Source organism: Schistocerca serialis, chromosome 3 (genome assembly GCF_023864345.2).
Source record: "Schistocerca serialis cubense isolate TAMUIC-IGC-003099 chromosome 3, iqSchSeri2.2, whole genome shotgun sequence".
In the NCBI taxonomy this organism is placed as follows: Eukaryota; Metazoa; Arthropoda; class Insecta; order Orthoptera; family Acrididae; genus Schistocerca; species Schistocerca serialis.
The window spans coordinates 66,717,588-66,745,447 of record NC_064640.1 but is presented as its reverse complement, the minus strand read 5'-3'; the positions used below and the strand labels follow the sequence as shown (position 1 = coordinate 66,745,447).

Sequence of the window (27,860 nt, the reverse complement as noted above, 5' to 3'; positions counted from 1 at the left end):
ATGATTTTTAAATCTGAGTTTTACTTGTCCACTTACTCACACGAACTCAAACTTTTTCCTGCTCAGCACCAGAATTCCGCTATTTGCCCAAAACTGCCATTACCACTACTACCCGAATTCCGCAACTAGAAGCAAACTGGTGACATTCTCTCCGCCACTCTCATCAGCACGTCAATAAATGGCTTTAGAGCTGTTCAGCAACGTTAAGCTGAAGACAGTTATTACATTTTTACTACAAAATTTTAAGAATAATATATTGTTATCTTAATGCTATCACTGAAAAGTAATTTTAAATAAAAGAAAGCATATATTAACGAGCTTTGATGCAAGTACTTCTGTTCAGGGGATATTTTTAAACTGACGATAACATTTAAGTTTTGCGCAAATCACGCGTCAGTGAGAGCAATCTTCCATTTCACTATTTTACCATTTCTCAGTTTTGTTGTGGAATAATACTTGCATTTCCTTCGTTTCTTTGTCAGATTTTCGTACTCAACCAGAGCCATTCTGTTTAGCCGCGTGGCGTCGTCTGCTTGCTATCTTCTCAATTTACTCATAAAAATGTAAATATTAATGTGAGGCGATTCAAACACAGGGTTAAAATGAGAATGATAAATCCACATGCATATGTCGTTCTCCAAATCACAGTGGACTCGTCTACCCAAATATATGTATATACTCTTCTACTGGGAAAGGAAAGTTGCGGAAATGTGTTAGGGTATCAGTAGCCTCCTCTTCGACCTTTTTTGAAGAGCAGGGTTCATGTCCGCCTGCATACATGTTCCACCTTCGCCTTTCTCTCTATCACCAACCTCAGACACGTGAACACTACATAGATGCAGTCTGAGCACTAATCGACATTAAGAAAACTGAAGAGATAATACTCACGCTTTGCAAAAGGAAAGTGGAAATGGTGCGAATAAAGAAACTCTTTCCAACTATTTGGCCATATTGCCCCTTTCGGTTTCCCATCCAACAATGCCACACGACTTTCTTTTTTCTTTTTTACTTCGGGTGACTAAAAGCATGTAAGCATGAACAACGACAAAAATGGCTTAAACATATTCATGTCTGAACAGAGGAAATACGAGGGCATGCTGAAAAGTAATGCCACGGTATCTGTTGAGATGTTACATGTCATGCATATTACTCAGTCGACTTTCCCAGTTCGCTGACGCAAGTTGTAACTCTCTGCCATTAGAAGGCTCCGAATCGTAGCATGGATCATGGCGGTGTGTAACGTAACTACGTTACAAGGTGAGAAACAGCGTGCTGTAACTAAGTTTCTAACCGAAGAAACCGTCCACACATGAAGCAGCATCTCCTTCAGCACGGTGGTCCCAGACCACTCACGAGAGTTGCGACATCTGCAACAGTCCGACGCCTTGGGATCACTGTCATCGATCATCCTCCACACATTCCCAACTTGGCCGCACGCAGTTTTAATTTGTTTCCAAAACTTAAAGGTCACCTTCGAGAGCTTCACTTTGCTAGTGATGTAGCCTTGCAGACAGAAGTGAGGTTTTGGCTCCGCAGCAAAGTTAAACGTTATATAGTGACAGTTTCAAAAAACTGGTCTCTCGTTGGGAGAAATGTATTCGTCACCATGGTGACTAGGTTGAGACTCAAATATGTAGGTATGAAGAATAAGAATGTAGAACTTTCATAAAGTTCGTTCTACTTGAAAATCTGTAAGAGGTTTCACATAAAATATGTTGTGTTGGCAGAAGAGCCAACACCGTGTTACGAGTAGAGGCCGAAATGCACGCGTTTTAGCTCACGCAGGCTGGCGTGAGGAGGGAAGGACTATACTGACGTGAGGTCTGGTACATGACAAGGAATGAGAATTCAGAAAGCGGACATAATTAGTTTGATAATTAACTTTAATCCATTAATGATGAACGTCGCTCTTGACGGTACATGCTTCACAATATTATCTGTTCAGAATACATTCTTGTAACTGAATATGACGCCTTGCTAGGTCGTAGCAAATGACGTAGCTGAAGGCTATGCTAAACTGTCGTCTCTGCAAATGAGAGCGTATGTAGACAGTGAACCATCGCCAGCAAAGTCGGCTGTGCAACTGGGTGAGTCTCTCTAGACTAGACCAGCCGTGTGGCGGCGCTCGGTCTGGAATCACTGATAGTGGCGACATGCGGGTCCGACGTATACTAACGGACCGCGGCCGATTTAAAGGCTACCACCTAGCAAGTGTGGTGTCTGGCGGTGACACCACAAAATATTCACCGACGTTACCTTTCAGCACTGTGTCGTAGTTCCGTATGTATACCGATGTTTGCAGGGATGCACATTCGATCCCCATGAAGATGATTTTCTTTTTGGTTAATTGTACATTGTAGCTGTCACTTGTGTTACACCCAGGGCTGGCGCAGTCGGGATCTTGGGGTTGCTTCGACGAGTTCAACCGGATCGAGCTGCCGGTACTGTCCGTGGCGGCGCAGCAGGTGGCCGTCGTGCTGGCCGCCAAGAAGGAGAAGCGCAAGCAGTTCGTCTTCACCGATGGCGACTCCATCCAAATGTGCCCGGAGTTTGGAATATTCATTACTATGGTCAGTACTACAAGAAATTACTCAGTTCCTTTGTTACGCACATCAAACACAGTGACCAACTGGTGAACGTATTTATTTACAGCGCAGAAGTATCTACTAACAATTTTGTAACCTGCATGCTTCGGAACGTCCATGTATTTTTAGCGCATTAAATAAATATTTTGTTTTACATAAATCAAAGAAAAATTACGAAAATACGAATAACTAAAAAAATGCTTGCGAATGGGGTGAAACATAACCAAAGAATATCACGTGAAACAGTACAAATAAAACATGAAAAAACAGCTCTAAAAAGAATTTGTGATCGAACACAGATCATATTTGAAATATAGGACGTTTCGAAATTCTCCATACAAATCTCTCAAATGTGCAGTGGCTGCGCAAATAGATAATGATCTGAACAGGAAAACCCCGTCCGGACAGACCTCGAAAGGCCCTATGGTATCGACTGACCGATATATCATCCTCAACCGATAGACGTTGCTGGATGCGCGTATGGAAGGGCATGCGGTCAGCGCACCGCCCTCCCGGCTGTTGTCAGCTTTCGAGACAGGAAACGCTACTTCTCAGTCAAGTACCTCTCTCAACTGACCTCACAAGTGCTGAGTGCATCCCGCTTGCCAACAGCGCTCGGTACGTCCGGCCTGTCACCCACCCAAGTGTCAAGTGCTAGCCAAGCCCGACAGCGCTTAACTTCGGTGATCTGACGGGGACCGATGTTATCACTGGGGCAGGGCCGTTGGCATTTGAACAGGAAAACAATAGTACGTAAGAAGATCCAGGTTCAAGTCCCGGCCCTGGCACAAACTTTAATTCATTTCTTCAGCTTCTATCACCATTTAATAGAAGGTAGCTCAGCGTGTTCGGTCAGAGGGTTAGCTGCCCTCTGTAATAATAAACTGAGGTAATGGATCAATAATGAACTCGAACAAGCGTCATGGGACGTCCGCACCGAACAAACAGGACGAACTATAACGAAAGAAATGAAATAAAAAAGTAGACAAATCATTTTTGTGCCAAAGGAATAAATATGTGAAACACTGTTCGATCAATCGCGTGTCCTCACTTGAAGAGCGGTAGTAATTTGATGCGAGTGTTAATTATTATCTCTGTAGCTTACTAATTAAGGCAATCACGATACGATTCACACTAAACGCACAGAACTTTCGTGTCACATTAAGCACCTGGTGTCTCTTCTTGCACTGATGTTTTGTTACACTATAACCACAAAGAGTAGAACTGAGCATTGTTACCATTGTCAAATAGCTCGCGTCCGTAGTGGAATACGACATGTGCGTCCCTGGTAACGCTAAATGAGCTAGAACGAATAGGCAGCCAGACCAGTTATTGGATTTGCTTGCTACAAACATGCAGACAAATGAAAATCAAAAAGCTTTAAAAAATTGATCTTTTCAGGACCAACTGATTAAGACTTGGCCATTAAATCCGAGTATGTCATTTGAACATAGAAGGTATTAGCCGAGCTAAAAGCGAGAGCCTATCTACACTCCTTGTAGATAATGACATTGGCATAGTTCTAATCCAGGAAACACATCCTCCAACTATGGAAGACCTGCGTAGAAGAGGTAGGATCCATAGCTACGATCTTATGAGTGCAACATATCACAGTGTTGGCACCTACGTAAGGCGCAATATCGAGCATGCTCGTCTCATTTCAACAGATACAGAAAATGAGATCCATTATGTCTCTACACAAGTGGAGGAGACCATTATAAATAATATTTACAAGGCACCAAATGTGCCATGGCCACTGGATGTTTAGCCAATTAGTGCCCACCCATCGATTTATGCTGGAGATTTTAATAGTCACCACGGTCACTGGAACTATGCACGTGACAATGAGTGTGGTATTACACTCAACGACTGGGCTGAAAATGAAAATCTATACCTGGTTTATGATGCCAAGGATTTGAGAAATTTCAGATCGGCCGCTTGACGAAGAGATTGCAACCCGGATCTCTGCTTTGTGTCCCGGGACTGCAGAGGGCACCCAGTGCCTGTACCCAGAGAGGTCATACCTAATTTCCCACACAGCCAGCACAGGTCCGTAATCCTCGATATCGGGTCTCTGTCCCAATAGCGAGATCTGTACCCCGGCCCAGATGGAATTTCCACAGGGCTGATTGGTGGAGTTTCGCTGACCACCTAGATAAATATGTTTTATTCCACCAGAACCTAAAAACTACCCTCGATTCGTCGGGGCTGTTCTTACTGCTGCTAAGAAGTTTATTCCTCGTGTGTTAGAAAGGAATATATACCAGGCTGGAATGAACATTGTGAACAACTTTATGAACAGTATAGCGAAACTGGCGAGAGCGATATCGCAGACGACCTCCTCCAAAGTCTTGACGCTGCTAGAAGAGTACGATGGTGTGAGATGGTACCTGCGTAAGCTTGGCCGAGCCTCCAATAAACCCAGGCAGAAACATGGTGTTTCAGGTAACCAAATCGCTAACCATATAGTTGAAATATCTAAATCATCCCGTGACCATCAACATACTTCTAAAATAAAACAAGAACTCACATCTCTAAAAGGTCAGTGCCCAAAAGAATCCAATTACTCTTCACCATTCACACTGACTGAATTGGATGAAGCCATGAAATAAACGAAACATGGTAAAGCACCTGGTCTGGATAATATGCACCCGGAATTTCTGATAAACACTGGCAATGGTGAGAAAAAATGGCTGGTCCGCTTCTTCTACAACATCCTAGACAGTGGATCACTGCCCGACGAGCTAAAGAGAACAAAAGTAGTTGCAGTTTTCAAACCAGATAAACCAGCTGACCACCCTCAAAGTTTCAGACCAGTTTCCCTTTTGAGCTGTACTTATAAACTCTTAGAGAGGCTCCTTTATAATAGAATTAGCTGCTTCATTTTGGAACATATCCCAGCTGAGCAAGTGGGTTTCAGGCCACAGAGAAGTTGCTGCGACCAGGTACTGGCCCTAACAACTTTCATTGAGGCTGGTTTCCAAGAAAACGTGAAGACACCTGTCGCGTTCGTAGACCTAACCGCGGCATATGACACAGTCTGGAGAGAAGAGATGATATACAAGTTACTAAGAACAATCCGATGCCGAAAAACTGTAGCTCTATCAAGACCACGATAAACAATAGATATTTCCGTGTTTACTTGGGAGAAAATGTGAGCATGGAGAGGAAATTAAGAATTGGCCTACCACAGGGCTCCAGCTTAGCCCCCTTTACTATTAAACCTATATATCTCCGATCTCCCCTATACCAGGTCAACAAAATTCTGCTACGCGGACGATATTGCTCTTGCTTGTAGAACCAAGGATCTTGGACGAGCGGAGATCATTCTTACAGAAGATATAGCCGTTATGGGCGCCTATTTTAAAAAGTGGCGACTTAAAACCAGTACAAGTAAAACTGAAGTATGTATATTCCATCTGACCAAGAAACAAGCAAATGCAGAGCTCAGAGTGAAAATTAACGAAAACACTCTTTGCCATAACAAGTACCCTTTCATATGGGAAACATCTTGAAAATACTGCTGCCAAGATAAAAACTCGTAACAATATTATTGAAAAACTGTGTGTAATGACATGGGGAGCTTCAGCAGATACCTTTCACACATCATCCATTGCGCTGGTCTTCTCAGCAGCCGAGTATTGTGCCCCAGTGTGGCTAAACAGTTGCCACACCAACTTGATCGATGTCCAGTTGAACCACACTATGCGTTTAATAACTGGGGCAATCCGACCAACACCGATTTATTGGCTTTCTCTGCTGAGCAACATTATCCACCCGCAGTCCGCAGAAGCGAGGCCTTGCTTAGGGAATACCGCAAGCTACAGGAGAACCCAGAATTACCTTTACAGGAAGACATACTAAGTTTAAGGCGAAACAGACTCCGTTCAAGAAACCCACCATTACGCCGAGCAGAAGAGTTAGATGCCAGTAATACTGGGGTGACAGACCTGTGGAACCAGAGCTGCCAACTTATTGAAAATCCCGAAGAACACGAGTGGTTTCGAAAGTATAATTGTGATACTGCTGGCACAAAAATCGACAGGAAACTGTGGGTCAAACTGAACAGATCTCGCACTGGGCATGGACGATGCACAGACTCTCTTTACAAATGGGGTGCTACAGAGCCTCCAGTTTGAGACTATGGGTCCTCGAAACAGACAGTCAAGCAGATTAGAGTTGATTGCCCCAGAGGAGTTGGAGCGACCTCATGAAAGCTGATGATACGACTCTTACATGGATTAGATACCTAGATATTGACATTTAGTTAGTTTTGCATATAGTTTTGTATTTTCATATTCCTGTTATATACTCGTATAGTATTACTAACGTTATGTACCTGTAATTTTAAGCTGCATCTGAGCCACAAGAATAAATAAAAAATAAAAAACCATAGAGGAGATTATTCATAGCACAACGTGTAGTTTTCTGCTAAGGAGGAGGTGGTGTGCGCATTGTAGTTCACAGTGTGGGTGTTTTGCGGGATCTCTAAGATGATGGTATTTTCTGTTGACTTCTTAGTTTTCTTTCCCAAGTGGAACGGAAGGCACTGCCTTTTGATATGCTCTGGCATTATAAAGTTCTCACAGCAATAGCTTTCCGGACTTTCAATCACTTCATTTCCGTGTCCTCAAAAGTGTTCGGCAGCAATGTTTCTGTCACCTACATAGATTAAATATCTTGATTGTGTCCAACCGACTGGTCGTTGCAGCAGATCCCGTGAGCGTTTCTAGTTTCTCAATTGCTTCCGCTTGCTGTTCGGAATGCTGTAGAATAACTTATTTTGCAGCAAGCACTGGATTAATTTAAGTAGTAATCCTTTGTGGTAACATATAGCTCCTTGTAGTGTCATACGCTGCTGTTAGATCAATGACTGCAGAGCTTGTGATGTGACATCTTTCAGATTCGTCCTCTGTGTGCCTGATCAGAGTAAGCGCCTGACCATAAAATGACCACCCTGGCTATCATCCTCGCTGCTCCTTTTGTGTGACGGCGTCCTGTTTCAGCCCTTCTCCTCACATTTTATCTTATTTGCATGCTGAATTTGCGTGCAAGAGTCTCTTGCTTCATTTTCCTTCCGACTGGTTTTTATTTATAGATTTATCACTTGTTTTGCGCCCTGATTACATGAGTGGTTAGGATATAGCATGTAACAAAGTAAACTACTCATCTCTCTGTATCTACTCTAACATTGCATTCTTCTAGTAGTTTCTGTCTTGAATGTATCTGGTCTTGGTCAATTGAATTCCTCTTCACTGTAGATAGAAACAGGTGGAACGTTTCGCACTCCCCTGAGGAGCTGCCTATCACTCCAAGTGCTGGTTTCACGTTAGCGGAGCTCACGGCGTTCCGAGCAACCTTTCAAGGATTATCTTGCAGGTATCTCGAACAATGGACAGGGGAACGGTCAACTGGTGTTCTCAATAGATGAGTTGAAAACCAGTGTTGGAGGGGGCGAGAACTCCGTTTGTTGGCAAATTTCGGTGGAGTCCTCAGGTGTCCATTTGCCGGTATTCTGCTGTGTTTTGGTCTCCAGACGCCGTTTGCACAAGCTATGTGTGTGGGCGTACACACGTCTGCAAAATTTTCAAGCTCTACCCTTTCCTTGGAAACACACTCCAAAGCCCTATAAAATCCAGATTAAAACTGTGTGCTGGACCGAGACTCGAACTCGGGACCTTTGCCTTTCGTGGGCAAGTGCTCTACCAACTGAGCTACCCAAGCACGACTCACGCCTTGTCCTCACAGCTTTACTTCCACCAGTACCTCGTCTCCTACCTTCCAAACTTTACAGAAGCTCTCCTGCGAACCATGCAGGACTAGCACTCCTGAAAGAAAGGCTATTGCGGAGACATGGTTTAGCCACAGCCTAGGGGATGTTTCTCATTCTGTTGTTCCATGCAACATTTGTCCCACAAACGTTTCAGCTACTATCATACTTTCGGAGTTATTCCAGGTGGCAATAGTTAGTGATTCACCCTGAATAATTAATCTGAAACATCCCGGTGTCTCCAGTTCTCTTACACTTATACTACCTTCTTTCCTGATTCTTTAACCAGGTGTTAGCGATGATTAAATTATGCTCTGTGCAAAATTCTACCAGGTGGTTTCTTTTTCCATTCTTTTCCCCCAGTTCATTTTCACCTACTATATTTCTCCTACTATCGAATTCCAGTCCGCCGTCACAATATCACAATTAAAGTTTAGTCTCCATTAACTATCTCAATTATTTCTTTTATCTCATCATCAGTTTGTAACGGAACTGAAATGATGGTGGGCTGACAGTAATTTGGAGCCCGCGCGTCGGAAACGGGCGCGCTGGTGTGAGACTGCCAGGGAGTGCACCCTGATGCCATCTATTGGCGAAACTGGGAATTAGCGCTGTCTCAGACAATGCAATAAGATATCGGAGTCAAATGTATTCTTTTTCTTGGTATTTATAAGCTATTACTGTATGATTTAATGCTATAAAGCGCTAGTAGTAAATTATTATGACTGGTATGAACTCCAGGGTAATAAATATAAATATTCTTAAATACTAAATGATTTCGGTGAAAAGGTGGTAGGGGAACGCCCCCACTCTTGGTGATACGAGCATAGCTAGAGGTAGCTGGAGACACAGGGACTGAACAATGGAATTGGCCTGGGGAGTGTTGACGTGAGCGGACGTGCATAACTGTGCTCACGCAAAAGTGACTGTGCAACAGCGAAAAGGCGAATATCGTCGCCGTTTGTGGAGTGGAACGCGACGAATGGTTGTCGAAGCCGTCTCTATGCCACTGGGGCTGAGTGTAAGAGTTCTTGCGCCCAGATTTTATGGCGGACGTGCAGTAGCTTATACGAGTGCTACAGCTCGTAGTTCCAGCCGCCATTGAGGGCATGAGGCGTGAAGAGCTGCGTTAGCCACATGCATCTCACCACCAGCACCGACACGTCTACCCAAGGCAAGACTGCTTGCAATTGTTAAGTCGAACTTTGTATACATGTAAAAGGAGAATACCAGTTTTCTTTTGTGCAAGTGCAGAAGACAGAATATAGTAATGAGTAAAATTACGACGCATGTTGTTCATTGTAAAGTGTAGTAACCTGAAACATAGTGTAGTGAAATCAGACTGAGGCCACCATCGCCTCTTTCATTTACAATTCTTTTGGTTGTAGAATACTTTAGCGTTTAAGAATGGTGAAAAGAGCAATGGTCACACCAGAATGAGTCGCCTATTTATAGTTACTTAAATATTTCTGAGTAACCTTTCAAGTAAAGTCACTTAACTAAATCTATAGCAATTGTCCAAAGAGTAATATCCCAAAATCATTAAATAAGTTGAAGGGTAGAAGTTTGTTAACCTAAGTTGCTTAAATTGTCTTGGTGGTAACTACCAAGCCAACTCACAGAAATTGAGAGAGTATTTGCTTTGTAGAATCACCTAGAATGATCAGAAATAGTAATATTCAGAATTAAGTTTAAAATTCAACTCAAGCCGTTTCACTTTGAAACGAGCCAAAAAATTGATTTATTCTTTTGCTCCTTCAGAGCTGGCGACCGTAGTTATAAGTATTTTCAGGAGGATTCGACGGTAAGTCTGCTGCTCTCGTCGTGCTGATAGGATTATCTACTGCTGCTAGCAGTGGTGATTGGATACATAAGCTCACTACCAAGTTAAGTGGGTCAGGTAGGCAGTGTTACCGTGTGAACTGTAGGGCACTGTAGGCCGTGGATCGAACCCGTTCAATCATCACAGCTCTTTGAGAAATAGTCCGGTTAGGAGTGTACTAATCCAATAGGTAAATACTGGCGAGTAACGGTCAAAAATGTATACGCAAGTGAATTTAGCAAGGTCCATGTAGCACCTAGTTAATGTGGTGTAATGGTGAGGGTAGGAGTAGAGTAAAAGTGAGCTGAGCTTGTGGCAGCTGTGCTGTCTTCAAAGATTAATAACGCCAGAATTCACTACTAACTCTTACCATTAGGGCTGAGCTATTTACAGTTAAAATACGTAGCAGTAAGCGCAAAGGCGTGACAGCTACAAGTCCGTATTGGCTTTATACATACGGAAGTAGGAAGCGGGTCATTCTGTCAGTGGAGGGGTTAAAACATCGGAGTCACTTGAGAACATACCCCATTTACTGATGGAAAGATTCGGCGGTTCGGTCGCATGTGGCGACCGTGACAGGACTTACCAAGGTTGTAGAATAATGGCTGCAATAAAAGTGTTTTATATAAACTGGTAGTTTCAAGAAAATTTTAAATTTAAAATTCTGTTGTAGACATATATACCACAATTGGTAAGTTCAAGACGACAACCTGCAAAGCAGCAACAGAAAGTCCAATAGTAGGAGTTAAACAAGTAATACTTGGTTTAATAAACATTTCTATTAGGCACGAAATACAGCAGCATAAGATGGAGTCGAATAGTAACAAGCAAGACGAAAACATTACAAGGTCAGACCCAGAATTAGGGACCATAGATACTGTTGTAGGGTTGGAAAATCCTATAGATGAATCCACACCCACAAGACCGGAGGAACGGGAAGTGAAACCAAAGGTAGTGAAAAGTGAACCCAATGTATCTGTGGATGCAAGTCACAAGGGAGAGGATATGGAATTAACAAGTTTGTTAAATAGGATGATGGCGCAAATTCGAGAAGGGAATGCTAGTTTGAAAGCAGAAATGGCTAGTCATATACCCCAATTGGAGGAAAACCTATCTGGTAAAATAAAAGCCAATTTAGATATTTTGAATACGCAAAGCCAGCGTATCACAGAGGTAAACAAATCAGTAAATAGCATTAGGGCTGAAATAACAAATGTTCAGAGAAAAGTCACAGAAATAGAGAAAAGATTTGATACCGAAATTCAGAGAATAGAGAAATCAGTGGAACCTTTGGTTAGTGAAAAATTAGAACCGATAATTGAAAGTAAATTACAGGTGATAGTACCAGTTGTAAAGAAAGAGATTGTTAAAGAAACGGCAGCTGATATTGAAACACTGCGCAATACCATGTTGAGTTTTGATGCATGTGTGCAGGAGCAGGAAAATACACTGCGTAATGAGATAAAATTGTTAAGTCAGCAAGTTCAGAATCAGACGTTTCTTACCTGTAGTGGTATCCCATTGGTAATGCAAAAATCGGAAATACTGAGTAGGGAGGAAAAATACGATCCTCAAAAGAAACAAGGTGGATGGCATCCAATGGATTTTATAAAAAATTGTGAACGTGTCTTACCAACAGACATGTCGGATAAAGAAAAAATTAATTTAGTAATAGACGCTTTAGCAGGTCAGGCTAAACGTTGGGGATTGAATTTGGATATCGACAATTTGAAGTTTACAGACTTCAAAGAAAAGTTCCTTGAGGAATTCTGGGGCACACAACAGAGGGATAGGTTGTGGAGAGAATTTGTTGTCGCCAGAATGCCAGAACATGGGCGTGGGCTCATGAAAGAATACTGTGAAGGATGGTTCAAGCGTTTGGAGTATCTTAAAGATCGTAGATCAGAATCGGAGATAGTGTGGGAGTTGTGGAAAAAGCTACCTGACGATTCAAAGCGTTATGTAGGAGGCACTCATCGAACATTCGATGAATTTTTAGAAAAAATCGAGAATGAAGATAGGTGGCGTGAAACTAGAGAGTTTCGAGGTTTCAGAAATCAGAATGGAATAGTAAAAGGTGGTAGGAATGAACCGCAAATTAACATGATGAGAGGAAGAGGTCGAGGAGGTAACTCTCAGCGAGGGAGAGGACACTATCAGGGAAACGGGATGCATTATCAAAATCAGGAAAACTAAATACCGCGCAGGTCAAGGGCCTAACGCGCGCGGAAAGAAAGAAATGGCCCAAATATAGGGAAGATCGGAGTAGTCAGTACTATAGTAGGATAGTGCGTCGTTCGCCTGAAGAGCAGTTACATAAACGAAACTTTGCGAAGTATAATGCAGGGATACAAACAGAGGAGAGAGCGCAGGGAGGAATTATTAAGGGAAATGAAGCAGGAAAAGAATATCGGTCGGATGTGAAGGCTCACGTGAATGAAATAAGTACAATTCGAGGTCAGAGTGACGAATTGATGATGGAAGAGTCAGAGAAGGCGTTGTTTGTCGGTGGGGATGGCAACTGTGCAGAGAGGCAGGGGCAAGGTAGGAGTGATGTGACTTATGGTAAAAGGTTCGTACGAGTAGTCGACGAATCGCATCGAGAAGTAATTAAAGAGGAAAGGGTGGATAAGAAAAAGGGGCATAGTGCAGAGACGCATGCCGATTCAGAAATTACCTCATATGCAGAATATGTACATCAGCTCAAAAGCCAGCCAGCACAATTAGAAAGATCTTCCACTCAAGTGATTAATTTGGACCCGAATATGACAGTGTTAGAGAGCCATACCGATTATGATGTGTACCTAGTGACAGCAAGAGTACATGACTGTGATGAAGATTCTTTTAAAGAAATTAGAGAAAGTGTATCTAACCAAGAGAAAGAGTGTTGTGATCCCTGTAGTACTGAAGCAAATGAGTTGAGTGAGACTGGAATTCCATTAGTAGGGGAAAATAATGAAAGTAAGAGTGGCGAATGTACTATCCAACAAAGGGAAAATAGAGAAATGGATTATAATTTGCAAGAATTATTTGAATCCGAAGAAGGTCATATTTCTAAGGAGGAGGAATTATCGTCAGAATCATCAGAAAGCATCCAGGGAGAAAAAGAAGTAGAGGAAGTTTCCGATTCTGCAACCGAGAGTTCAGGCATGACAGATTCGAATGAGAATGAGATGGCATTAAAGAGCCTAGACGAAGGACTATTGGAAAAAGTGGTGAAAGAATTTAGGATGAAAAGGAGAAAGAAACCTCCAGATGGAATGGTCAGTATAGAAACCGGAAAAATAATATGGCAAGACTTGGCGGTGGAAAAGGATTTATTATGGGAAGATAAAGAAAGTATGAAAGAGGACAATAGGATGCAAACAATCCTACCCATTAATATATGTGGATACGATTTATATGTATTGTTGGATACGGGTGCTCAAATAAGTGCTATTTCGCACGCATTTTTTGAGATGATCAAAGAGCAACGAGGAGTAGTCATGATGCCAGTAACAGGTGTTAAAGTGATAGGGGCGACAGGGAAATGTAGTAAACCCGTTAAACATCAAGTGATGATGGAATTTAAGATAAAAAACAAGCTATTTTCGAATGCATTTTTAGTAGTTCCAGAGCTCAGTGCCGAGATCATTTTAGGCATTGACTGGTTAATAAAACAGAAAGTAATTATAGATTGTGACAAAGGGATAATAGTTTGTAAAGTTGATAGTGCGGTATTAGAAATACCATTTGAATCATCTAGAGTAATGGAAGAGAACCAGCTGAGATGGGTAGAATTTAGAGATGATTATGATTCAGGAATAGGTCAAAAATTCGATTGGTGTCTGGTGAGGCAGATAGTTGAAGATGGAAATAAGGAGACACTCCTTCGAAATGTAGTGGATAAAACGGAAGGACTATCTGATGCCCAAAGGGAGGATCTATGGCAAATTCTGAAAGAAAATCAGGAGGTATTTTCAGACAAACCGGGACGAGTGATAAATTATGAGTACTGCATGGAGGTAGAGGAGCATGAACCTTTCTTTAAACCACCATATAATGTACCCGTGTCTAAGAAAGAAGCAGTTCAAAAAGAAATAGATAAAATGGTTTCATGTGGGGTCATTGAACGGAGTTCTAGCCCATATAATAACCCACTGGTGCTAGTAGGTAAGAAGGATGGAAGTGTACGAATAGTGATAGATGCTCGCACTCTGAATAAAGTAGTGAAGAGGGAGTTGGATCGTCCAGAGAACATAGATAATTTATTGCAGAAGTTTAATGGTGTAAAGTACATGACTAGTTTAGACCTAACTGCAGGATACTGGCAAATCCCATTAAGTGAGGAGTCTAGGAAGTACACGGCATTTTTATTCAACGGCAAATGCTACCATTTCACAGTGGTACCATTTGGCCTAAATACTTCCGTTTCAGTGTTCATTCGGGCTTCAGACAAAATTTTAGGGAGTGAACTTAGTTCGCTAATCACGGTTTATGTAGATGATCTGTTAATTGCTACAAGGACATGGGAAGAGCACATGGAGTTATGCGACAGGGTGTGCAAAGCTTTAATTAAAGGAGGAATGACCCTGAACCTGAAAAAATGCGAGTTTGTGAAGAAAGAAATAAAGTTTTTAGGTCACATAGTAACACCAGAGGGAATTGGAAAGGATCCCGATAAAGTCAAAGCAATAAGAAATTGTCCGGCTCCCAAGAATAAAAAACAACTAAAGTCGTTTATAGGACTTTGTTCCTTTTATCGTAAGTATGTGGATGATCAGGTGTTCAATAGCCCACATCTGAACAACCTACTTAAGAAGAACAGTGTGTATATGTGGACTGAGGAATGTGAAACAGCATTCAACCGGCTAAAAGACAATTTGGCTAAAAACATAAAGTTATGGCACCCTGACCTGTGTGAACCATTCCACATGGCAACAGATAGTTCAGATTATGGATTGGGAGTATCCATATTTCAGGAGGTAATGATAGATGGGGAAAAAACTCATAGACAAATAGCATTTGCGAGTAGAACAATGTCTAAGTACGAAAGAAACTATACGGTTTCAGAGAAGGAGGCTTTAGCTATAGTATGGGGTTTTAGGAAATTTCAACTTTTCTTATGGGGGCATAAGACTGTGGTCCATACAGACCACAAAGCTTTAATATTTTTGAAGGACTGCAGATTGTTACATAACAGGTTGACCAGATGGGCGCTGTTTTTACAAAAATTTGATGTAGAGATCAAGTATGTTAAAGGGAAAGAACATGCGGTACCGGATGCTTTGTCGAGATTACCAGAAGGATGTGAGACACTAGAAAGTGTAAAGAATAGGGAAGATGTTTTTGAGGTGAATTACTTCAAAAAAGCGGAAGGAAGAGAAAAAATTAGGGAAATATGTCGGAATATGCGAAGATATCAAAGTGATGATGATGCACTCAAGTCGGTAAAGGTCAAGTTTAACAATCCGGACGCAACTAACATAAGGGCTTCATATAAAATACATAAAGGTGTACTGTATCTTCAAAGATTAAATAATCCAGGGAAGTGGAGAGTATGTTGGCCGGAACAACACACTGAAGTGCTGATAGATTATGTTCACTTGGCATATGGCCATTGTGGTGCACGGAAGTGTACCGATAAGTTAGATGAATGCATTACCTTTAACAACATGGCACGAAGGGTAGCACAGAGGATAAGATCTTGTGATCTATGCCAAAAGGCGAAAGTAACAAATTCAACTAATCAAGGGCCCATGCAATCAATAAAACCTGATGAAGTATTAGAAATAGTAGCAGTAGATATCTTTGGGCCATTACCGAAAACCATGGGGGGTTTTGTGTACATATTTGTAGCAGTTGAACTTTTCTCAAAGTATATAAAGCTATATCCCTTGAGAAAAGCTACTGCCAGAGCTGTGTATGATAAAATGGTGTGTGATTATTTTGTGAAAGTAGGGAAGCCAAAGAGAATACTATCAGATAATGGTGTTCAGTTTTGCTCAAAAATGTGGAAGGATGGGATAACTGAGAAACAGGTAGAAGTGGTCCATATCTCAGCTTATCACCCATCAAGCAATCCGGCAGAAAGATATATGCGTGAGATAGGTCGGTTATTTAGGACGTACTGCCATAGTAACCACAAGAAGTGGGGCATGTATGTGAGTGAATTCGAAGAAATCATGAATTCATTAACAAACGAGAGCACTGGATTTACTCCAGAAGAAATCCTGAAAAAGACGAGAAGTAAAAGTCTAGTAGAAGACCTACTAGAATTTCCAGATAGAGTTGAATTAGATTACGATAGTAAAAAGAACTTAGTAAAAGACAAGATGAGAAAACAAGCAGATGCGAGAATTCGTCGTCATGACGAAAAAGTAAGGAATCCTAAATTCAAAATAGGTGATCTCGTTCTTGTAAAAACACATGAAAAGTCAAGTGAAATTAATAACGAGATCAGCAAATTTAAATATATATATAATGGACCATTTAAAATAGTGTCCATACCCAATGTGAATGCTTATTATTTAGAGTACCCATTAACAGGCAAACGCCTGGGAGTAAGAAACATAGTGGATCTCAAAAGGTATGAGCCACGAATTCTACCAGATTGAAAATAAATATATAAATAAATATTAAAGTAAACCAATATGTAAATAGTTTTGTTTCTTTTGTTCAATGTGAAAGGTAAATGTTCACTAAAATATGTTGCAGTATTCTAATGAAACTTCTAGTTTAAGTAGAGACTAAACAGACTGGGAAAGACTGAGCTTCTAAGAAAGCCTTAATAGATGTGTAAATAAGTGTTGTGGAAGAGGTAGAAAAGTGAGGAGGTAAAGTGATAAGGACGGGCTATAAAGTAATAGGCGCTTAACGTGTGTTTTACTTGCCTGAGATAAAAGAAGTGTATTTAAAATTTTTGTAAAAAAGATATTTAAAGTGTACTGTGTTTAGATGTAAGAAAATTGTAAAGAATATATGTAAATCATTTATGTAATGTTTAGCAGGAAAGATAGAAAGAATTGGTGTTTAATTTTAAATAAGTAATATAAGTACCGAGGTGTATCAGTAAGAAAGGGAAAACCCTTGGTAAAAAGCTTAACGAAAATTTCAGATTCATTATAGGAGAGACTTCTTATTGAATTATCACTGTTAGATACTTCAATAAGAAGTGGGGCATGTGTAACGGAACTGAAATGATGGTGGGCTGCCAGTAATTTGGAGCCCGCGCGTCGGAAACGGGCGCGCTGGTGTGAGACTGCCAGGGAGTGCACCCTGATGCCATCTATTGGCGAAACTGGGAATTAGCGCTGTCTCAGACAATGCAATAAGATATCGGAGTCAAATGTATTCTTTTTCTTGGTATTTATAAGCTATTACTGTATGATTTAATGTTATAAAGCGCTAGTAGTAAATTATTATGACTGGTATGAACTCCAGGGTAATAAATATAAATATTCTTAAATACTAAATGATTTCGGTGAAAAGGTGGTAGGGGAACGCCCCCACTCTTGGTGATACGAGCATAGCTAGAGGTAGCTGGAGACACAGGGACTGAACAATGGAATTGGCCTGGGGAGTGTTGACGTGAGCGGACGTGCATAACTGTGCTCACGCAAAAGTGACTGTGCAACAGCGAAAAGGCGAATATCGTCGCCGTTTGTGGAGTGGAACGCGACGAATGGTTGTCGAAGCCATCTCTATGCCACTGGGGCTGAGTGTAAGAGTTCTTGCGCCCAGATTTTATGGCGGACGTGCAGTAGCTTATACGAGTGCTACAGCTCGTAGTTCCAGCCGCCATTGAGGGCATGAGGCGTGAAGAGCTGCGTTAGCCACATGCATCTCACCACCAGCACCGACACGTCTACCCAAGGCAAGACTGCTTGCAATTGTTAAGTCGAACTTTGTATACATGTAAAAGGAGAATACCAGTTTTCTTTTGTGCAAGTGCAGAAGACAGAATATAGTAATGAGTAAAATTACGACGCATGTTGTTCATTGTAAAGTGTAGTAACCTGAAACATAGTGTAGTGAAATCAGACTGAGGCCACCATCGCCTCTTTCATTTACAATTCTTTTGGTTGTAGAATACTTTAGCGTTTAAGAATGGTGAAAAGAGCAATTGTCACACCAGAATGAGTCGCCTATTTATAGTTACTTAAATATTTCTGAGTAACCTTTCAAGTAAAGTCACTTAACTAAATCTATAGCAATTGTCCAAAGAGTAATATCCCAAAATCATTAAATAAGTTGAAGGGTAGAAGTTTGTTAACCTAAGTTGCTTAAATTGTCTTGGTGGTAACTACCAAGCCAACTCACAGAAATTGAGAGAGTATTTGCTTTGTAGAATCACCTAGAATGATCAGAAATAGTAATATTCAGAATTAAGTTTAAAATTCAACTCAAGCCATTTCACTTTGAAACGAGCCAAAAAATTGATTTATTCTTTTGCTCCTTCAGAGCTGGCGACCGTAGTTATAAGTATTTTCAGGAGGATTCGACGGTAAGTCTGCTGCTCTCGTCGTGCTGATAGGATTATCTACTGCTGCTAGCAGTGGTGATTGGATACATAAGCTCACTACCAAGTTAAGTGGGTCAGGTAGGCAGTGTTACCGTGTGAACTGTAGGGCACTGTAGGCCGTGGATCGAACCCGTTCAATCATCACAGCTCTTTGAGAAATAGTCCGGTTAGGAGTGTACTAATCCAATAGGTAAATACTGGCGAGTAACGGTCAAAAATGTATACGCAAGTGAATTTAGCAAGGTCCATGTAGCACCTAGTTAATGTGGTGTAATGGCGAGGGTAGGAGTAGAGTAAAAGTGAGCTGAGCTTGTGGCAGCTGTGCTGTCTTCAAAGATTAATAACGCCAGAATTCACTACTAACTCTTACCATTAGGGCTGAGCTATTTACAGTTAAAATACGTAGCAGTAAGCGCAAAGGCGTGACAGCTACAAGTCCGTATTGGCTTTATACATACGGAAGTAGGAAGCGGGTCATTCTGTCAGTGGAGGGGTTAAAACATCGGAGTCACTTGAGAACATACCCCATTTACTGATGGAAAGATTCGGCGGTTCGGTCGCAAGTTCTTCAATCTCTTCATCTTCTGCGGAGCTAGTTGGCATGTAAACTTGTACTACTGTGGTAGGTGTGGGCATCGTGTCTATCTTGGCTACGATAGTGCGTTCGCTATGCTGTTCATAGATGCTTACCCGCGTTCCTATTTTCTTATTCGTTATTAAATCCATTTCTTCATTACCCCTATTTGACTTTGTATTTGTAAGCCTGTATTTACCTGACCGGAAGTCCAGTTCCACCTCCCACAGATTCTCACTACACCTAACTTCCAGCTATCCATTTCCCTCTTTAAGTCTTCTAATCTACGTGCCCGATTAAGGGATCTAACATTCCACGCTCCGATACGTAGAACGCCAGTTTTGTTTCTCCTGATGACGACATCCTCCTGAATAGTCCCCTCCCGGAGATCCGAATGGGAGACTACTTTACCTCCGGAATATTTAACCAAGAGGATGCCATCATCATTTAACCGTAGAGTGGAGCTGTATGCCGTCAGGAAAAATTACGGTTGTAGTTTCTGCTTGTTTTCAGCCGTTCGCAGTATCAGCACAGCAAGGTTGTTTTGGTTGGTGTTACAAGGCCAGATCAGTCAATTATCCAGACTGTTGCCCTGCAGCTAAGGCTGCTGTCCTCTTCAGAAACCATACCTTCGTCTGGCCTAACAATAGATACCCCTCTGTTGTGGTTGTACCTGTGGTATGACCATCCGTACCGTTGAGGCACGCAAGCCACACAGTGGTTCATCAGGGATGGTTTTACTTATAGAGGGAGAGGTAACTTGAGAACTTAGTGATGGAAAAACAACTTGTATCTAACCATACCACCGAGAAACATGGAGATTTTAAGGCAGAAGAATCATAGAGCGTCCCCAGGCATGACGGACCACAAATCGTATTGATACTCACCGATGACTGGGTACTAGAAAGTAAGAAAGTGCGAGAGCTCTCTTGCCGAAGTGGTGCAGGTCAGAACGATCGTAATACGATTATACAGCGACAGCTACCGTGGTATAAAATTAGATCCATAGTGTATCTGCCATCGACTCTCATAGGACAACTATGCATAAACTAGCTAGCGCATTACTTTCAGCCATGATGGCTATGTTTGTGGACCGTGACTGTGTGGGATAATTATTTATTTCAAGTTTCTGCTACCAGACTTTTTATTTTATGTTATGCTTAATCTAACATAATGCAACGCGTATCGAACATGTTCTGTTCATTTTCAAGCGTTAATACATACATAAAGAAATGTTACTTAAAAATAAATAGTCTTAAACTAGATTATCCTAGAACACTTTGTCAATTGTTTTTTTAATTTTTTAATGTACCTCCTGGTGTGGCATTTGGGGGGAAGGAGGGGGGCAGTGTATATCTAGAAATCGAAAACAGTGATGTCTTCTGCTGGTTTTCTTGTTTGTTGTTGACTACGTATATTACAGCCTGTATCGGATGTAGATAGATTTGATTCAGTTATGTATTACGAAAATAGTGTGAAAGGCTTTTATATGACAGTTGATCACTTACAATTTCATTATCTTGCTGCTTCACTTGCATCACTGGTGTAATGGCTGAGCTGCACATTATATTTTGTCACTGATTGCCACTGCACAAATTGCTGCGATGTTATACACACAGCACAAGATGGCGGACTGTAGCATGTGAGTCTGTGTCGATTATCGAGGTTTTGTATCGATATTCTTGGTTCTAGTCAGTTATTTACGTTGACATTTCTTGAGTCTATTGAGTTAGAACTGGCTTCAGACTGTTGAAGAATTTTGAGTTTTTGAATACAGTTATTTCATTAAGAATGTTATCTTCATGCTTTGTGTATGAAAATTTCCATTTCTTTCATGATATCCATTCTTTTACTTTTTCCTACTCTGTGTAAAATTTCGAGGTTGTCTTTGATTTTCAAAGGGTGGCCTGTGTCTTTAATGTGAGTTGCTAATGCTGATTTGTTACATTTATCAAGCCTATAGCAGTCTAAATGTTCTTTGAATTGGGTTCTGAAATTTCTGCCTGTTTGGCCGATATAATATTTATTACATTGGCTGCAGGTAATTTTGTAAATGCCAGATGTATCAAAACTTGTATCTGGTGGTTTTATATTGTGAATAAGCTTCCTACTTAAGTTGTTGTTGGTGCTGAAGCTAATTTTTACTTCTATGTTTTTGAATAGTCTTGGTAATTTGTCACATACTATTCCAAGATATGGCATTTTTACATATTTGACTGCTGGGACACTGTCAGTTGTGAATGTAGTTTGATGTTGTTTGTTCAGTTTATTTTTTATCTGTTGTGACATGGTATTCATTAGAGAAGGGTCATATCCATTGTTTATTGCAGTATATGTTATGGTTTCTATTTCTTGTTGGGGTTCTGTATGTTGAAGTGGAAATTTGTGTGCTATGTACAGCATTGATCTATAAGCAGTTCTTTTGTGCGAGGAGGGATGTGTTGATGAGTTTGGTATAGTGGTGCTAGTGCCAGTAGGTTTTCTGTAAACATTGAAAGCTACCTTTTGGTTCTGTTTTGATCTACTTTAAAATATTAGAGACGTTTACATTCAGCAATATGAGACACACCACCTCATTACACTTGAACTGAGCCCCAGTGAAAATTAATAGACATTGTGGTATTCCATGAACCTCGTAACCAGCTGTCTATACGAGTTATTTTAGTTGAGAATGTTTTATATGACGACGTGAGAGCAGACCTGGGTCTCCCACAGGGCCTGCCCTCAATCTGAAACGACAATGAGATGCGTGTGGTTCATTTTTAAGCTTTCGTGTGATGTCTCGATTTTAGTGTATTTCAGAGTGGTTTGGACACAGATTATTTCTAAGTAATAACACAAACTCAATATAATGACCTCTTTTTACATGAGTCAATTTAGTACTTGATTTTATTTAGTTATTCTGCAGTATTCTACCTGTATTTTTTGGATGGTCTTCTATGGATCCCCTAATGTCAGTGTTGTATTTTAAATTCTTTGTTTGAAATTTATTATTATTTTTAACAAAATTTCACTACCTTCGTCTCTATTCTATGACGACCTTACCGTTTTGCGCTCTGAAACACTAATCACATCACATCACCATCAACCATGCGAGTTCTTCCTCTGAACCGTACTGATCACAATGGGTGTGCTGTCAATACTTGTCCACCTCGAACTCAGGTCCTGGAAGTTCGCTATTTCGGCGGCCAAGGGTCAACGTGCCTCCCTCACCCTTCTATATCACGACTAATCACTCTTCAGAATTTAGTGTATTACCGGTTATAATATATTATACTCAACTGTTGATTTTAGTGTCATTTTCATCAAAGCAACACATAACTGTATGAATGGCTGATGAAGTGAATGCTTCTCTGCTTTTTAATATTAATGGCTTAGAATTTAGCCTAAACCCTCTCTAACTACATATAACAATTTTTACATTACACATAACTAGATGTTATGGTAACGTATGGTGTATCTCTGTAAATCTGTATTTATCTTCACTGGTCTTGACTTATTTCTAAATGTTATTCCAGCGATTTATCAACTCTCCGTTTTCACTTTTTTTTCAGAACCCTGGCTATGCCGGTCGCAAAGAATTGCCGGAGAACTTGAAAATTCAGTTCCGCACAGTGGCTATGATGGTTCCAGACAGACAAATTATCATTCGGGTAAAGCTAGCCTCCTGTGGCTTCCTGGAAAACATCACTCTCGCCAGGAAATTCTACACTCTCTACAAGCTGTGTGAGGAGCAGCTCACCAAGCAGGTGCAGTGCCGCCATCAAAAATCAACTAGTCTTGAAACTACGTTAGCTTAAAAGTGTTATGCTACTCTCAGGCGTGGTTTTTATCCATTTAAATCTTGTAGTTTATGTAACTTCATAGTCTCGATTAGAATTAATTGATCTCTTTTAATTTTTTAAAAAAATTCCTGAATATGCAGTTCATAGCATCACCCGGTTTCCACTCTGTAGTATTCTTTCATTTGCCTTCATAAAGCAACCACTAATCGTACTACTAACAATTTTATGCAGTAAGGCGTTAGAAAATAAAGCATTTATACCAACGCGTCCAGTACTTCTTAAAGAGGGTTATCAGCGCTTCCATTTAATTTGTTGACAGCTAATCCATTCGGGAAAAGAAGTGGAGATAATTTTCTGTTTCAAACCTTTCTACCTGACAGGTTGAGAGTTAGGTTCTATATAGTTTCAAGATCACGCGCAGAGCCGTGCAATATGTACCAACTAATGCATTTAAGGCAACAGAATTACCGAGTTTTTTACAAAGTGCATACATGTGTTATTCGATATTAGTGATAATATCGAGGAACAAGAGACAGATCTTTGGATAGGCCATTAAACCAGCGGTTCAAAATACATAGGCTGTCGAGCATTTAAATGTAAGAAGTCCTTCGTATGTTGGATGTGTTTCAGTAATTCTAACACGAATGCAGGCTTTGGATAGCTTAACCATCACTGTTACTCTAACTCTTCTTGATTTGTACCTCGTTATAGCACTAACGAGCAATTTAATTGTAAGATATTTTTATTGTCGTGTAGTATCATCAAAACAGTTATTTAACTTGGGAAAGTCTGTGAAATGAACACGGTAATAATCGCTGGAGAGTCGTCGAGAAATACATATATGAATATGAATTTCTTTTCAGTGTGATGTTTTTAAAAATCTCTGTCGAACAGGTTCACTACGATTTCGGTCTGCGTAACATTCTCTCTGTACTCCGAACTCTGGGTGCGGCCAAGAGAACAAACTGCAAGGATTCGGAGAGCACAATAGTCATGAGAGTTCTTCGAGATATGAATCTTTCTAAGCTCATAGGTAAACACTGACCATATTCTATTTACATAGTATTCAATTTACCTTTATTATTCGACTTTGTTCTTATGATTTTTATGTTTTATGTTTCCACAATTTCCGCTTTTTTTAGTCAAAATGCCTATATTTTGGTTCATCTTATCGATCAGCAAAGCTCATATGCTTATACTGAATGCTAGTTATGGTAAAGTGACTTACCTGTCTAAAATAACAAAAAATCAGACAGTACATCTATATACCCAACACATTTCGTTAGAATACATTTAGAAGGTCTACTTAAATAGCTTTTTCTCAGTTCTTTGGATTTTATCGTTTAACGTTATCTACACTAAAAATAATTCGAGATTTATTTTATACCAGTTGTCCCGAGTGGACAACCCTAATATTTGTTAAAATGTTGAAAAACATAGAAATAAAGGTTGTGGCACGTCTGCAAAGGCTATAAATTGCATTTAAAATGTACATAGACCCATTGGAAGAAAACTATAGATCCTTCAATAAAGCAGTAAATAAAAATGTTGTAACTGTTATTCATGTATCAAAAAACTCAACTCTACGTGCTTCCACTTCTTGAAATACTTATTTCTGAACGTTTATGAAATACGAGTATCCCTTGTGTCGCGTTAAGTATATTTTACATTGCGTGCAAGTGCTTTTAATTGAAATTCTCCACCGCTTCTACTTAATTGAGAGGCAAATAATCAATATTGTTGTGTATCGGAAATTAATTTAAACTGTTTTTGAAGGAAGGAAGCAAAGACTTTAATGTCCAGTTGAAGACGAGCCCGTTATAGACGGAACTTTAGTTCGAATTGGAGGACGGATGGAAAATGAAAGGGGCCGTGGTTTAGGAATCATCGCGGGATTCTCCTTAAGTAATTTAGGGAAATCTCGGTAAATCTAAATCTATGTGACCAGTGGGGTATTTGAACCGCCGTCCTCACAAATTTCACTACAGTGCTACCTTGCTCACTATTTACTTTGAAAACGTTTGTGTTAAACCAGTCGTAAGATGACCAATAGAAACTTTTGTGGAGTGTTACTAACATTCCCGTTTTTGTTAAGAGAGTAGAAGTACAGTAGAACTTCACTAATCCGTCCCCTACAAGACCGGGAGAATCGTCGGTACGCAAAAATGTCGGATTGTCAGAGAAACACTTACTGATGCATAACATTACAATATAGTACAGTAGAACTTAAATTTTCAGCTGGAAATACTATCCGAAATATTGTTCCATATTAAAACAGTAACAAAACAGAAAGAAAATACTGACACACTAATAAATTTTTCACGAACGTATAATGTACGTGTACTGTAAACACCAGAGTTTCTCCTGGCGTATACAATTTTCAAACAACTTACGGGAATTCAGCCAGGCAGTATTAACAGCGACCGCCGATATTTCGGCGGGAGCACACCCCGCCATTTTCAAAACAAACTGCAACGGACAGGCGATGTACAGGCAGTTTGAAAACCTCGGTTCTCGGACTAATGCAGGAAAGATAACATAACAAACACTGAACACTAGTGCCACCAAAGATGACCAAAGTCAGAGATATCGATAGTGAGACTACGAACTAGCAGGTGAGGTGGTCGGTGTGAACATCATATCAGGAACTCAGCTGATTTCATACCTCGTTTGGAGCGACTGCGGTTGAATGACTCTGATATTTTAGTAAGTTCTGATGTGGTCTCTCTCTTCACTCGTGTTCCTATGTTTGATTCGTCGCGGTTAGTTGAGGCTAGGTTTGGTGCCGAATTAACCAATCTCTTTCGTCATGTGCTGACATCCACATACTTTTTTTCAATGACCAGTATTACGAGCAGATAGATGGAGTTGTAGTGGGTATTCCGTTGTCTCCTGTGATTGCAAATTTGTTTATGGAAGACTTCGAGGAACGTGCATTGGAATCGGCGCCTTTGAAACCCACCTGTTTCTTCAGATATGTTGATAATACCTCTGTTGTTTGGTCTCATGGTAGGGAGAATTTGAATGTCTTCCTATAACATCTGAAGCCGATCCATCCGAACATACGTTTTACGATGGAGGTGGAAGAGGGTGGTTGCCTTCGTTTTCTTGACGTTTTGTTTAGGAGAAAGGATGATGGATCATTAGAACATGCAGTTTATAGGAAACGTACTCACACTGACTTGTATTTACAGGCTAATAGTTGCCACTATGCGTCTCAGCGTGAACGGGATCAAATGGTTCAAATGGCTCTGAGCACTATGGGACTTAACATCTGAGGTCATCAGTCCCCTAGAATTAGAACTACTTAAACCTAACTAACCTAAGGACATCGCACACATCCATGCCCGAGGCAGGATTCGAACCTGCGACCGTAGCGGTCTCGCGGTTCCAGACTGAAGCGCCTAGAACCGCTCTGCCACTCTGGCCGGCCTTGAAGGGGTACTTCGTACCTTGGTACACAGGACACAAATTTCCGACACTGAGACTTTGCCAGCTGAGCTGTACTACCTTGAAGCTACGTTTCGTCAAAATGGTTATAGTGAAAAACAGATTGTACGTGCGTTGCGCTATCGACTTACTGTGCATTGGGTGATTGATGATATTACTGAGTCGACACCTAAGTCTACTGCCTTTTTGCCTTACGAAGGAAGCACTTCCAACAGGTTCGGTCGTATTTTACGCAAAAACGATGTGAAATATGTTTTCCGACCTCCAACTAAAATTAGAGTGCTTTTGGGTTCGGTTAAGGATGATCTTGGTTTGCGTAAGGCGGGTACATATCGCATTCCTTGTAGCTGTGGCATTGCATATATTGGTCAAACTATCAGCACCGTGGAGGATCGATGTACTGAGCATAAACGGCACACACGATTACAGCAGCCAAGTAGATCTGCCATGCCGAACATTGCTTGGATACTGGCCACCCTATGTTATACAACAACACCGAGATATTGGCATGCACATCCAGCTAGAGAAATCTTGTAAACAGGGATGGAGGTTTTTGCTCAAACTCTGTTTGGAATCCTGCTCTCTCCCTTGTCAAAAAACAGAGGGACGGAGTCAACGTTACCTCACCTGCTAGTTCGTAGTCTCACTATAGATATCTCTGACTTTGGTCATCTTTGGTGGCACTGGTCTTTAGTGTGTCACCTTTCCTGCATTCGTTCGAGAACCGAGGTTTTAAATTTGCCTGTACATCGCCTGTCCGTTGCAGTTTGCCTTGAAAATGGCGGGGTTTGCTCCCGCCGAAATATCGGCGGTCGCTCTTAATACTACCTGGCTGAATTCCCGTAAGTTGTTTGAAAAATGTACTGTAAAATACGTCTGTATCGTACGGTAAGATACTGGTACAATGAGTGAAAGTTTAACATCTGCACATACGTTAATACAATAACGCACTGACACACAACTGATATGCACTGTTTAAAAGATGAGGAATCACACGGTAAAAAAAATGTTCTGTTCTAGAGCGGGACGAAAAATGTCTTCAATGTTCTTTTGCTTAGCAGACGACGGCCTTGGTTTTGCCGCAATGTTCCGCCATTCCCTGAACCACAAAATGTCTGCTGGGGTAGACGTGGAGCTTTGTACAATGTACTGAAAGGCTATATCAAACGTATTGTCTTCGATGTCATTATCTTTTTCGTTCTCACGACTTGTTCAAGTTACAGCGTCAATGATTTGCTTAGCTAATTCTGCTTTCGTTGTACAGTCAATGTCAACTGTACTGACACAGTTACTCATGTGACTGGGCTCAACTCCGGTTCTAAATACAATGTCACATGTTTTCGTTTAGTTGGTGCTATAAATTAATTGTAC

General features: G+C 40.8%; 1 protein-coding gene across 1 annotated transcript in view; it reads left to right on the top strand.

Annotated features, from left to right (window-relative positions):
* Window positions 1-27,860, top strand: part of LOC126471528 (dynein axonemal heavy chain 5) — a 1,073,018-nt gene that overhangs the window by 670,923 nt on the left and 374,235 nt on the right. Inside the window, exons 35-37 of the mRNA XM_050099754.1 lie at window positions 2,383-2,570; window positions 22,809-23,003; window positions 23,934-24,072. Of these exons, the coding sequence (XP_049955711.1) occupies window positions 2,383-2,570; window positions 22,809-23,003; window positions 23,934-24,072 (522 nt within the window). The remainder of the gene's footprint in view (window positions 1-2,382; window positions 2,571-22,808; window positions 23,004-23,933; window positions 24,073-27,860) is intronic.